Raw genomic sequence first — 14,161 nt, forward strand, 5'->3', positions numbered from 1 at the left:
CACTACATGGTTTTAAAGCAGTGTTAACTGCTTATACACCATATAAAGCTGAACACAATAAAAATAAATAAATAAATATTATTATAAAAATAAATTAAAATTAGTCTTCCCTGAAGCAAACTCTGAATTCTTTTGCTTCTTCATTCTTTCCATCCTAAATCACTGCAAATTTACAGGACTGACCCCCACCTTGTTTTCCCAGATGCAGATGGATACCAGGCAAGCCACCAAAGTGCAGACTGCCTGACAGGCAGGGCAATCTGACCTGAGTCTTAAAAAATTTGAGTTTCATCCACCCTTCTTAAGAAACTAATCAGAAATCAATGGCCCGTGTCTATAATCCTAGCTATTCAGGAGGCTGACATGCTAAGACTGTGATTAACGAAACGTCTCTGACATTCTTATCTCCAATTAACCACCAGAAACTGGAAGTGGTGTTGTGACAACGTGGTACAGTGGTACAGTGACTTGAGCTGAAGAGCTCAGAGAGCGCCCAGGCCCAGAACTCAAGCCCCATGTCCAACTAAACCAAAAACTGGACCTTCTAATCAAAACAAAAGCTCTAGCAGTTCACTGAATAATATATAGGCATTACCAAGATCTCATGTAACTAACCTGAATGTCCAACAGGTAATACTGTTGTTGCCAATGTAGACTACTACGGGTTTGAACCTAACCTCAATTCCAAAAACTTTTACAAAAGTTTGAAAGATGAGTCAATCAAATTTAACTTACTCTTCATCCTATAATCCTACCATAGTAGATTCAGATAAAAGATCATTGATAGCTTTTAAACAAGGTCATTCTGTCCACTAAGCTCAAATTGCCAGGTATTCTGACAAGTTTGCTAGTGTACCTTCTATGTGTAAAAAACAAAGAACTATTACAAACAAAAAGCTGCTGGCCTTGACTTGAAAAACCAGCAGACCAATACAGTCAGAGACTGCTAAGTAAGACAGTAAACAAATGTTTCCATATATAAAGCTAGACAGGCTAGGGGAAAATGAGCGAAAGAAAACACACAGCAAATACAGGAGCTTATTCCTTCATGTACTTCCCTTAAAAGTAAGGGATCAAATTCATTTAGGAGAAAAGCAGGGGAACTTAAGAAAACAGGCCTGGTGAAAGCAACTCAGAAATATGGTATTTAGAAACACAGAAATGCCATCTCCACTTCAAAAAGAGACAACAAGATGCATTCCTTCCAAAGAAAATTGTTTTCCCAAACTTAAGCCAACTCCTGACCCAAATGCTGATAGCAGTGTGCCTCCTTATAGATAAGAGTCTGTTCATGGCAGGATGCATTCTTACTTGGGAACTCAGAAAGTAACACCAGGTGTGATTAGAGCTCAGACAAAGCACCTATCTTTCCATAACTTTGAAGGAGACACCCTAACTTTACCCTATAAATACCTCAACAGCCCAATTGTCTCTCTGTCTCTATCTACCTCTCTGTGAGAGCACCCACACTCTGCTAGAGTGTGCCCCTGTCCTTCTGCTTGTCTGTATATCTGCTTTTTGTCTGTATATCTGCTTGCATGCTTTTACTCAATAAAGCTCTACCAAATTTTCTTAACATTGTGACTTGTCTAGAAATTCTTATTCTGGGATAGAAGTCAAGGACTCTAATTCTTACCTCTAAAAGAAAACTTCACTAACCCTCACCTGCACACAGTGACATAACATTGCTTCAAATATAAAACAAGCCTATGTATTTGGCATAGTAAATATTGTCTCCAATGATGTCTCTGAGTTGATACAGCTAATATGGGAGAAAGAAGAAATAGAAAACCAGGCCTTACAAATCTAGGCTCAAAAAATTTCCTTTTACAAGGAAGTTATTAGTCAAATGAACTTAAATTTTGAGTTAACTATGTGATAAACTGGTAAGCTAATGTAAATATTATACAGCAATGCAAAGATACGTGGCACAAGAGTGTAATGAACAGCCCTCCTATTCTATTGAACAGGATGGTCATATTCCGTAGTGACAGTAAGTTGTAATCAGAATATACATTCCTCACTTATCTTAAATAACCTTATTCAGTTCAAAATGAGTTCTTCACATTTTTTAGATGATAAAGAAACCCATAAATAGATAACAGAAAGCTAACTCAAGAAATATAATTTTGGTGATTTTTAATTAAATATGAGTAGTGAAATTCCAATGATTTCTAATGTATTTTAAACAGTAGATTCCATATTCTGTTTAATAATCAAGCATGAGCTAAGAAACAAAGTGAAAGTCAGGACAGTCCACCCAAACTCTAGTTGTATTTCAGCAATGTTCTTTTCAGTTAATGATCGTTCACAGAGATCAACTCCATGAAGCTGGAATAGGCAACAAAAACAACAGAAAAGACTAAATGATTTGCAAATACAATGAAGCCCAATGTAAAATCAGGCCTGTCCACAGAAGTCAGGAAAACAACAGAAGCAGATGTGTTAATTTAGAATTCAGCTATCACTGACTGAAAAGGGAACATTTCATAAGCAAAGCCTGAAGCATCTAGAAAGGCAGACACTGAGAAGAGATGAATAGTTCTTTCTACCATGGCTAGCCCAGATGTGAGGACAAGTAAGAGATGCAGATGACAGTAAAAGGAACTTAATGGAGTCCTTTCTCTTTTGCAACTTCAAGTTTCCCAATGATCAAAACTTAGTAAATGTAATACTTAACATAAACTCTGGGCTCCCTCTCAATCAATTAACAAAACAATTTTTTGTTGCTGATAAAAAGGCATTTTAGAGGGAAAGACTTAAGTCATATACACTTTAACTATACACAAAAGTCCTGGAGTACAATTGATGGAAATGGACTCAGTCTTTATGACTCATTAGAAAAGCAAAAGACAAAATGTCCAGTATTTGGTCACTTAGAAGTTTTACCAGGACTGAAAATATTTATCAAACATAGAACTTTGAAAGTTTGGTGGTCAATCAGCCTAGGCAAAATTCTGACACAAATTTCTCTGAAGTGATATGCAAATATCAATAAAAGGCTTTGAACAGATCCAATTATTAGGTAACAATATAAAAACTATAAGCAGAGCCAGATGCTGGTGCTAGAATCCTACCTAGGTTGAGATCTGAAGGATTGATGTTTCAAGTCAGCCTGTACAGAAAAATTCACAAAACTATATATTTAATTAACAAGCAAGAGATGACTAGTGTTGTGGCTCAAAAAAAGGGCAAAAACATAAACAAGCACACCTCTTAAAAACTGGATTCGTGGTCCAGGAGTTTGGCGTAGGGGTAGAGTGCTTGCCTAGCATTCACAAAGATCCGTGTTTGATTCCTCGGTACCACTTACATAGAAAAAAGCCGGGAGTGGTGCTGAGGCTCAAGCAGTAAAGCCTTCTCAGGCCCTGAATTCAAGCCCAGGACTGGCTAAAAAAAAAAAAAAAAACTGATTTGTTTAATCAGTTGAAAGAGCATTTGCCTGATATATAAAATCCCAAAGTCTTGGGTTTGATCCCAATCCCTAAAAACAGGGAGTTAAATGTTGGATTTGTTGGATGTTTACGTAGCTTACTCACAAAATGTCTCATGGAGCTGCTTTATGGCACAGTGGGTACTTTAAATAATGTTTTCACCTTGATTTCACTTTTAATTCCATAGAAATCTGTAAGGAATCTCATCCTTATATATAAATGTATAGTTAGATCCAATACAAGGTACAAATCAATACCATATATGTACATGCACAAACACACACACACACACACACACACACACACACACACACACTACACACTGTCCTGGTATTTACACTGATAACTGAAATTCGGGCTGAGACTTAGTGGAATGTGTGTCTAACATGCATGAAGCCCTGGGTTTTATTCCTCAGTACCACATATATAGAAAAAGCGAAAAGTACCATTGTGGCTGAAGTGGTGGAGTGCTAGCCTTGAGCAAAAAAAGCTGCGGGACACTGCGCAGGCCCTGAGTTCAAGCCCAGGACTGGCAAAAAGTTTCATGGAGAATATTTTCAAAAGGAATCTTTCATTTCCTGTCAAATACCAGATAATAAAACACAAAGAATCATGGGGTATCTTACTACAAGGCCTCATGTGCCTCTGTGGCACAAAAGCAACCACGGATGAATGAGTGAATGAGAATAGCTGTGCTCCAATCAATCATACAGGCACTGCAATTCAATTTCTTATAGCTTTCACAGCCCACCAAACAATAAGCCATTCCCCAGTTTATGTGCTATCTCAAGACAAAAACTGCAGCTGAGTGCCAGAGGATCACGCTTGCAATCATAGTTACATGGGAGGCTGAGATGGAAGGATCATGGTTTGAGTCTAATTCCCCCCCCCCCCACACACACACACAAATGTGACCAGCAAAAAGCTGGAAAAACTGTGACACAAATGTTAAGAGCCTCAGCTGTGAGTGAAAAGTCAAGTAAGAGGCCCTGATTTCAAACCCCAGTATCCTCATATACATGCACACATGAAAACTATATATACATGTGTAAAAACTCATAACTATATGCTAAAAATGGAAATTATATATGTTATATTACGGTGAACTTAACCACACTTCCACAGTGCCAAAATTACAGGTAAGCACCACCACATCTGGCATATCATGTCTTTTTTTTTTTTTTTTCCCTTTTTGCAGAGCACTGAACTCAGGACCTTGCATTTACCAGGCAAGTATTCTTCCACTAAAGTAAATCCCCAACTCTTTGTCACATCCTTTTAAAATGTACTATCTGAAAACACATTTAGCATAATTCTCCAAGGTCAAGTGTCTAAGCAACCCACAGAGTCCTTCTGAACATAAAACCCAATTATCTTTTGTAGGCCTTTTTGAAAATCTAGGGTATCCTAATTTTAAATCAGCACAGGGCACCTTTAAATGGATCATGAGATAAAAACCTTTATCCAATGGTCCTTCCAGTGGGTTAACACTTAAAGTGCTTTGTCATTAAAGTAAATTTGTCTCAAAACCTCTTAAAACAAGATCATGGTAATTGTTTTCTTAGTCTAGGTCTATTATAAGTTGAATTTTAGACATTATTTTGTGTAGTTTTTCAAGTAGAAAAATATGTAAGCAAGTGGGTGCAGGTGGCTCACGCCTGTAATCCTAGCTACTTAGAAGGATGAGATATGAGGATTGAGGTTCAAATCCAGCCTGGGCACAAAAGGACCTGAGACTCCTATCTCCAGTTAACCTCTAGAAAACACTAAGTGGGGCTTGGCTCAAGGGTAGGGCAGTAGCAGTGAGCTGAAGAGCTCAGGGACAATGCCTAGGCCCAGGGATAGGGTGGTAGTCTTGAGCTGAAGAGATCAGAAACAGTGCCCAGGCCAAGTTCAAGCCCCATGACCCACCAAACAAAGAAAAAGAAAAATACGTAAGCAGACAAACACTGATTTAAAAAAATGTGACTTTTTATATTGTTCACTCACTAATTCATCTGTTCTGCCAAAAATTAACCTCAAGAAAAGCTTAATTGAGAGGGAAATGGGGACCAAGACATGAGAAAGGGTATCAATGTATGTGAATTACTGCACCTTCTATCTGGCAAATATAATGTAACCCTTCTATTAATTACAATAAAAAATATATGAAAAAAAAAGAAAAGCTTAATTGAAAAGTAAAAAAACTTAAGGGCTGGGAGTTTGGCCTAGTAGCAGAGTGCTTGCCTAGCATGCATAAAGACCCGGGTTCAATTCCTCCGTACCACATACATAGAAAAACCTGCCAAGTGGTGCTTCAAGGACAGTGCTCAGGCCCTGAGTTCAAGCCCCAGGACTGGCAAAAAAAAAAAAAAAAAAGTAAAACCTATTGGGTAAAATCAGTCATTCATACCTGTAATTCTAGCAACTCAAGAGTCTGAGAGCAGGAGGAACAAGATGTAAGGCCAGCCTAAGAAGAAAAATTCATAAGAACCTTTTTCAATCCATATAGCTGAGTGAAGAGGCATCATTGCTGGGCCAAGAAGGAAAGTCTACAAGATGATGTCTGTAGCAAAAGAAGCCGGCATGCTTATGACCCAGCAACTACAGGAAAGGTAGTTGAATCTTAAGTAGGTGGATCTATATCCAGGCGTATGCCTATGTCCAGGTACAGAGACCCTGTCCCAAAACAAAGCCAGCAACAAACAGTGCAAGAAGCCCTGACTTCAAACCCAGTGCTACCAAAACCAACAACCACTGACACCACGCTAAACACTGCTAGCTCATGTCTATAAATCCTTGATACTCAGGAGGCTGAGCTCTGAGGATCTCAATTCAAAGCCAAGCCAGGCAGGAAAGTCCATGAGACTCTTATCTACAATTAATCGCCAAAGAGCCAAAAGTGAGCTGTGGCTCAAATAGTAGAACATTAGCTTTGAGCACAAAAACTAAAGGATTGCATCCCAAGCCAGGAGGACCTTAAGTTCCAGGACTGGTGCCAAATAATAATAATAATAATAATAATAATAATAATAATAATAATAATAATAATAAATGAAAATAAAAACCATTAGCATCTCGAAAAAGGTCTTGCCACTTATTAAAATTTTCACTGTAATATTTTAATGACAATATGCAAAGGAACACTTTAGAAATTAGTAACATGTATCTATGGAACAATTTAAAAGAAAAAGAGGAAGAAAATGAATTACGTAAATTTTTCTAATTTAAATCCCCAATAGGTCCCTTGCTAGTTCAACTGCAAGGTTTCACACATTTCCCATCTTCAGCACACAATTTTTTTTTTCCCTTCTGGAATGTGGGGTCAGTAGGTTCTTTCTCTCTTTCTCTCTCTCTCTCTTTCTTTCTTTCTTTCTTTTCTGGGATCCCTTTTTAAACAAGCAACTAACTCTATATAGTTCCAGAAAGAAAATGCAGTAAGAAGCTTAAGACTACATTAAAAAAAATTAAGTTTGTCTGACTAATTACAATCCTTTATTTTTAGGGAAAAAAATGCATCTGCAGCTGTGAACTCTAAACTGAGAACTTTACATTACTGTTGGAATCCCTATGATCCTCTGCCTAACATTCACAGACTGCATATTACATTTCAGTTGTAAATCTAATAATTTTTAAAATATCTGAAAATTATTTTAGCTCTTGTTGCATAGAATCCCAAGAGCTTCAGAAAGAAATAAAAGAATTATTCCAAATGTGTCTTAAACATTTTTTAAAAGGCATCTGACATTTAGTGAATTCTCTGTACTGCTATAAACTCCAAAGGTCCTTCTTTGTGCTCTAGTTTAAGAATGATATCCCAAGCTATAAATACGGCCATGGTTAACAGAGAATGGAATGGGGAGAAGGAATTAAAAAAGGCCTTTCCAAATGATAATTTCTTTGACCTCCTTAAAAACTAAAGAGGCAAACACTGTATTTTAAACTTGCAAAGAATATAAAATGTCTGCTGCTACCCATGACCTCCCTTTTGAGAGGTTCACAACAAAGGTCACAAATGGCAGTGGAAGGGTCATACATTCACCACAAAATTATTCTCCATTTCCACTGGAATCTCCCCCATGATGCTGGATGTGAATGTACATAAAACTACCAAAGGTTTAAATTAAAAAGAGAAGTGGCAAAAAGGACTGATTATTTTTTTAATGGAGTTCAAAAATCTGTGGCAGAATATTAAGCAAACTCCTACCAAACTTCCTCAAACTCAGTAATAAAACAGTTTCAATATTCTGCTCCTGCATGCTCCAGCTTGGTTCTCTTTCATTAGCATGAAGTTCTCGAGAATAACTAGGTCATAATAAAGAGTTATGTTAGAGAAAAATACTGTTTATTAGGCTTTAATACCCGCCCGGTCAAAAACTTCCCTACTCTTAGGACATTCCTAAACAATACATCACTTCCTTTCATGATCCTGGACCCAGAAAAGTCACATGTGTACAAAGACAACAATGTTCAACAATTTCTTAAACAGTAAAATCTAACTCCACAAAGGCACATGAAAGAGCCACACTAAATTTCATTACTTTATCAGACTGTAAAATTCACTACTACACAATTTTTTATTTATTTTATTTTTTTTTTTGCAAACTGAAACCAATTAGTAAGTACTCCATGAGAAATTAAGAGTGGAAAAATCCTCCAATTGTAGATGGAGAGCATGTGGAACTCTAAAAATTACTAAGTGGTTCAAGCTTGTAGTCCTAGCTACTAAAGTGGGTGAGATCTAAGGATCGAGGTTCAAAGCCAGTCCAGGCAGGAAAGCCCAGGAGATTATTATTTCCAATTAACTACCAACCAGCTGAAAATGGAGGTATGATTCAAAATGATAGATTACCAGCTTTGGGCAAAAATGCTGAAGGATAGCACCCAGGCCATGAAAAAAAAAAAATCAGAAAACCAAAAAGTAATGTGAATGCACTGAAAGTTTTAAGATCCCCTTCCCGCTCCCCAGTTCACTGACATAGATTTGAGGCCTAAGTAAAATAATTTACAAGTTAAGTTTTGTCTGAATTCCAATTCTCACTCTATTATCACCTACCTCTAAGGAGTACTACCATATGGACCGGTCACTTTTTCTTTAAAGACCTACCACCACACAGAAAAGAACTCTTGGTCAAAAGGCACAATTAGACAAACTAAGCAAATTACTGAGCTGCCTTTGCAACCACTCAGCACCTAAGTCTTGACAGTGAATGGAAAACTGTAAAAAATGAATAGCTTCAACAAAGCTGGGTTAGGAACAGAAAATCAGAAAAATGTGAATGGTTAAAAAAAATGTTATTACCCTTCAAAAACATCAAAACAGACTCAGTCCCATTAAAATGTCTAACAAGATAAATGAATAAATAAAAATCAAACTACCAGCCAGTAATCTCCTAATACTTGGAACTCTGGGGAAGATGGCAGGAATGCAGCCACCAATCTCGGTCTGTCTAGGTTGCTGAAGCAAGAACACTTTGGAGTCTAACTAAGCTGACAGAGAAAACATGCAATCGCAGGAGAGCAATATCCTTATTTTTCAATTCCACATGAGCAAATCTGCACAGGTGACAGTAAATACTTAGGAGCAACAGATGACACAAGTTCTTGGACCTTATGGGTGCTTTCTAGAACCAAAGAAAACAGTCTAAACAGCTAAAAGTTAAAGAGATGATCCAACACCCAAGATAACAATTTAAAACATTAAAAATTAAAAAAAAAAACTTGGTCCTGGGGGCATAAAATAATAATGAACACTAGAGAAGCCAGAGGATGGCTTGGGGAGTCAGGCAGGCCAAGCTAGAAGCACTGGACTTTTCTTGCCCATCCAGATGGGAAGATTTTGAAGGTCGCCGGGCCCTGACTCCCACCTAAGGCCCAAGCCTCAGCTCTGAAAGCTGGAGGGAAGGTGGGCACACACTTGGCCGGCCTGCCAGCCAGCCAGCCAGCCGGCTGCCAGGCCGGGTGAAGGGGGGTGGGGGGGGGGAAGAGGAGGGAAAAAAGGAGTCATGTTTCAAAACAAAGAGCTTCCAGGAGAAAGCTGGGGACCAGGGGTGTCAGCCCGCTTCCCAAAGCCTCCCAGCCCGCCCTCCTGCCCGGGGCCAGGATTTTCTTTTCTTTCACCAATTAAGTCAGATCCAGCTGTGCGGGCGGTCACCGAAGGGTGGGGGGGGCGCCTGGGGACTGGGCCGAGGACCCCGGGGTCGAGTTCCAGGCCAGGCCTGACCGACGGGGCGGGGGGTACGAGCGGGCCGAGTGGGGCCGGGCGCCGTGGGGGCCCCTCCGAAATGCCCCCGTCCCCCGGCGCGGGCTGGGGAGAAGGGAGCGGCCGCGGACCCCCCGCCCCTCGCCAGCCCTACCTTCCTTCACTCCGGGCAGCTTGGACTGGTCGATGCTGACTTCGGCCATGGTGGGCCGGCCAGGGTCCCGCGCGCGCCCCCTCCCCCGGGATCCTCCGTGCCCGCCCGGAGCCGCGCCCGCGCCCGACGCCGCGCCGAGGTCTGACGGGCTAGGGAGCCGCGGGAAATCCCGTCGGGTGCTCCCGCCTGGGGGCTCCGGCCGCCCCACCCCGCCGCCGCGGCCACCTGCTTTCCGCCCCCCCACCCCCCCGCGCGCCTCCGCGGCCCGGATCGACACCCGAGATCCCGGAAACAGACCCCGAGCGGCCCACTACGGAGGGAGAGAGGAGCCAGAAAGGCGGGGTGGGCGGGCGAACGCGCGGGGCCGGCCTGGCCGGGGAGGGGGAGCCTGGCCCTGGCGGGGGAGGAGCGCTGCAGGTCTGAAACCACAGATGGCCAGGCTGCCTCAGCTTCTGGCTCAGTGAGGCTGGGCCCTTGCCCCCCTAGTCTGCACCCGGAGGAATGAGTCTTCAGATGTCCTGAAGGTCCACCAAAAAAAAAAAAAAAAAATCAGTCTATCTAGCTAACTATAATTTTTATTTTATCTATAATTTTTAAAAGCCAACCAGACCATGATTTGGATAGGGACCCAAACCATGATCATTCCTATCAGAGGTGTTTGCCTGTACTCTGTGATCACAGGACACTTCTGGCAAACCTAGCTATATCTCAGTATTCCAGGCTGTTTTTTGGTTTGGTTTGGTTTTTGTCTGCTTTTGTGCCCATCATGGAAAAGGAAATAATTTATGACGATTACCATTAAAAAGAAAAAAAAGACAAAATAAAATAAAAGCCTCACAGACTACACATACAATTTAAAACAGCTGATAAAATTCTGAGCTGATTTAGAGATTCCAGTAGAATGTTCACAGCCAACTGGTGGAACTCTGCTGAGTCACTCATTCATCAGAAAAAAAAAAAAAAAAAAACATATCCACAAGTTTAATGCCAGGTATGGGAGTGATTTAAAAATCAAACAGACTTAACCACTGTTACAGCATGCAGCCTTTAGAACTGTAATTGTAAGGGCCAAGAGTTGGCCAAGTGATGAGTGCTTGCCTAGCATGCATGAAGACCAGGGTTCAGTTCCTTGGTACCACACACATAGAAAAAGTCGAAAGTGGTGCTGTGGCTTAAGTGGTGTAGCTCTAGACTTGAGCAAAGCCCAAGGACATTGCCCAGGCCGCAAGTTCAAGCCCCAGGACTGGCCAAAAAAAAAAGAAAAGAAAAAGAAAAAGTAACTGTAATTGAAACACTTCTTTCTCCTTGACTTGCCCAGGTCATCTCTTGGTGACATGTCCTGTTGAGAAGATGACCCCTTTCCCCTCCTCAGAGGAGGGCTCCTATTCTCAGTTTATGCAAAAGTAGAACCTCAGCACCCCAGACCTCAGACAGTCTCCATCACCTCCACCCCAAACACATACACAGCCACCTAGGTTTATCAAGGGTGTGTGTGTGATCAGAGTCAAGAAGTGTTCCTCAATATTAATTACATAAATCACATGGCGTATGGCTCATATGGCTCTGTAATCCTAGCTACTTAGTAATCGGAGCTTTAGGATCTGGGTGGAAGTCAACCTGGGCAAGAAAGTCTGTGCAACTCTTATCTACAATTAACCAGCAGAAAAGGGGGGGGGGGTCCGAGGAGCAGCCAGCTAACACCAGCTTTAGTTGCAAAAGCTAAGGGACAGCACTCAGGCTAACTCATTCTATCTCCCTCCCTCCCTCTCCACACCCCTCCCCACTCTTTCCCTTTCTTCCCCCTCTCTCCCCTCTTTCTAACTCTTCCCCCTCCCTCCTCTTTCCTCTGTCTTCCTGCCTCCTTCCTCTTCCCTTTCCATTCTCCCCTCTCCCTGACAAGTAAGAAGAGAATGCATAGGAGGAAAAGAAGGAAGTCTGTCCTCAGTAAAGAAGTCAACTGTACAAGGAAGCAAAGATAGAACATAAGGAGTTAGACATCTCTGAGGCAAACAGTAACAGACTAAGATATCTCTGGAGCTCAGCAGGGATATCTTCTATCCTGAATGTAGCCATCTCTGAAGTTGTCTTTGGTTACACAGTTACATTTAATGGAATAAAAATTGGTTTCCTGCCTTTGTCATCTCTGAATTCCAGTATTTTAGCCACTAGGGGTGTGGGGGGAAGGTTTCACTCTGACTTGACAATGAAAAGCAAGCAAATCATAGAATATCCAAGCCAGCCCTTAAGATAGTGAAAAATCTAGTAGAGTTCTTTCTAACCCAGAGATGGAAAACTGTGGTCCATAGACTAATTCTGGTTCACTGTTGGATAACTATATGTTAAAATTATCTCGTTTTAAATGGTTACATAGATGAGATATATTTTAGTTTGGCCTCATGAGCCCAGAGTTAAAATATTATCACATTCTTTACAGAAAAAATTTGTCCAAGCAGGTGCCAAGGTAGAAAGGATTCTCAGTAAGTTAAATAGGTGACAGAATTTTGAGCAGAAAACAAAATACATTTTTTTATTTTCTTGCTATTAACTCGTGTTTATCTTCCTTCAGTGATAGGGAATATTTACAATAGCAGTCTTTTCTGTTCCCCTCCTTAACTTTATACTTTGTACTTCTGTACCAAGCTCCGCTGTGGGATGATGATAAATCACTCCCCTGGCCTTGTGGCTGGCTACCTGTTGAGCTGGTCCAATGTGAAATACTGTCAAAAGATCAAAAGAAAGGAGAATAGAAATGGCAAGAGTATGTATTATAGTCTTCTTCCCTTATGCCAAACAAAAATTTGGTTGTCATTGTGTCTTTCTGGAACTATAATGCCTGTCTAGAGGCCTGGTTTCTTCTCTATGACTTCAGTTCTAGTGGGTTTCTGGGGTGTGTGTGTGTGTAAGTGTGTGTGTGTGTGTGTGTTGCTGGATTTGAACTCATGCTTGGTTAGCTGGTACTCTGCCACTTGAGTCATACCTACAGCTCCTTTTTGCTTTTAATGGCTACCAACTTTTTTTTTATTTTAGGATAGGATTAATTATTTTGGCCTGGGGCCAGCCTGGACCTCATTTTACTTCTGCTTTCAACTTAACTACAATGGCAGGTGTGCATTATCACATTCAGCTTTTTTGTTTAGACTATCTTTCCCTTCCTCATTCCCTCCTTCCTCCCTGTCCCTGTCCCTGTCCCTGTCCCTGTCCCTGTCCCTCTCCCTCTTTTTCCTCTTTTGGCCTTGGTGGACCTCTAATCATAATCCTCCCCAGTGTCTGTCTCTGGAATACTTGGGTTTACAGATTCAAATCAGACATCAAGCCTCTCAAGGGTTTCTAATGTTATCATTTCCTTTCAGCACCCTTAGGGGTTAGGGTGTTAATGGCTTCCCACTGTAGATAGCTCATGTAACTCAGCTATCTCCCCTGCAGTCCCTTACATTCTGTTCAGATATGTCATTTTGATGGCCACTTACTTTCTGCCTGGACTCTGAGTGGTTCAGTAAGATATGCCAAAAGGCCGCTGTTTTGCTTTCCTTAAAAATGTCATTTCTGGCCTTGATACTATATCAAAAAGACATGGATATTGTTCAGGGCATGATTAATGTTAGATGCCTTCATGAGATAAAGTACAGACAGCAGGAACCCCATCTAATTTCTAGAGCAGATGATCTGGAAAATGCCCACAGAGTGGACCTTTCCTCTGATTTACATCTGCTGAATTGGCCCCAACAGGACCAAGCCATTAGAAGTTGGGGTTACAATCTGACTCCTTCAACAGAAGCCTGAAAACAGTGTGGTAACAACTAAGTGTTTTTGTTGTTGTTGTATTTTGTGGGGTTTTTTGTTTGTTTGTTTTGTTTGTTTTTTGCCAATTCTGGGTTTGAGCTCAGGGCCTGAGCACTGTCCTTGGACTTTCTCAAGTCTAGAACTCTACCACTTGAGCCTCAGCACCACTTCCGGCTTTTTTCTATGTGTGTGGTACCAGGAATCAAACCCGGGTCTTCATGCATGCATTCTACCACTAGGCCAAACTCCTGGCCCATAACTAAATATTTTTGATGAATATTTTTGATGGAATTTTTTTTACAGAATGTGTTTTATTAATAGGGAATGAACCTGTGTGAATGTCTATATCTCACTGATATTTCTTAGTATCATCTGACAGTCCCATCCCAAAGAGTAGCTCCCAAAGTGCTCCACCATTTCAAATCTTTTGGGAATTCCAATGAGTTTAGATATTATGTAACCAGAAACAAAAGTGAACACAAAATGGAAATAGCATCATACCATTATCATCATGGTTGGAGTCCAGTTTTACTTGAAGTCCATTTCATTATTACAGATAGATTGATTTCTGATTTGAAAGAGCAGAAATGCCAACTGCTCATGGCTCACACT

The 14,161-nt window shown here is 40.9% G+C and overlaps 1 protein-coding gene across 3 annotated transcripts in view; it reads right to left on the reverse strand.

The window, feature by feature from the left end:
- Positions 1-10,003, reverse strand: part of LOC150069116 (coiled-coil domain-containing protein 50-like) — a 63,197-nt gene extending 53,194 nt beyond the window's left edge. For 2 of the 3 annotated variants that reach the window (XM_090343923.1, XM_090343930.1), the window contains exon 1: positions 9,770-10,003. In XM_090343923.1, the coding sequence (XP_090200049.1) occupies positions 9,770-9,818 (49 nt within the window). In that variant the 5' untranslated portion in view covers positions 9,819-10,003. The remainder of the gene's footprint in view (positions 1-9,769) is intronic. The other variant, XM_090343938.1, reaches the window with a different exon arrangement.
- Positions 10,004-14,161: the final 4,158 nt, after the last annotated feature.

This window comes from Megascapheus bottae, chromosome 1, assembly GCF_031878675.1.
Source record: "Megascapheus bottae isolate mThoBot1 chromosome 1, mThoBot2.hap1, whole genome shotgun sequence".
NCBI lineage: Eukaryota > Metazoa > Chordata > Mammalia > Rodentia > Geomyidae > Megascapheus > Megascapheus bottae.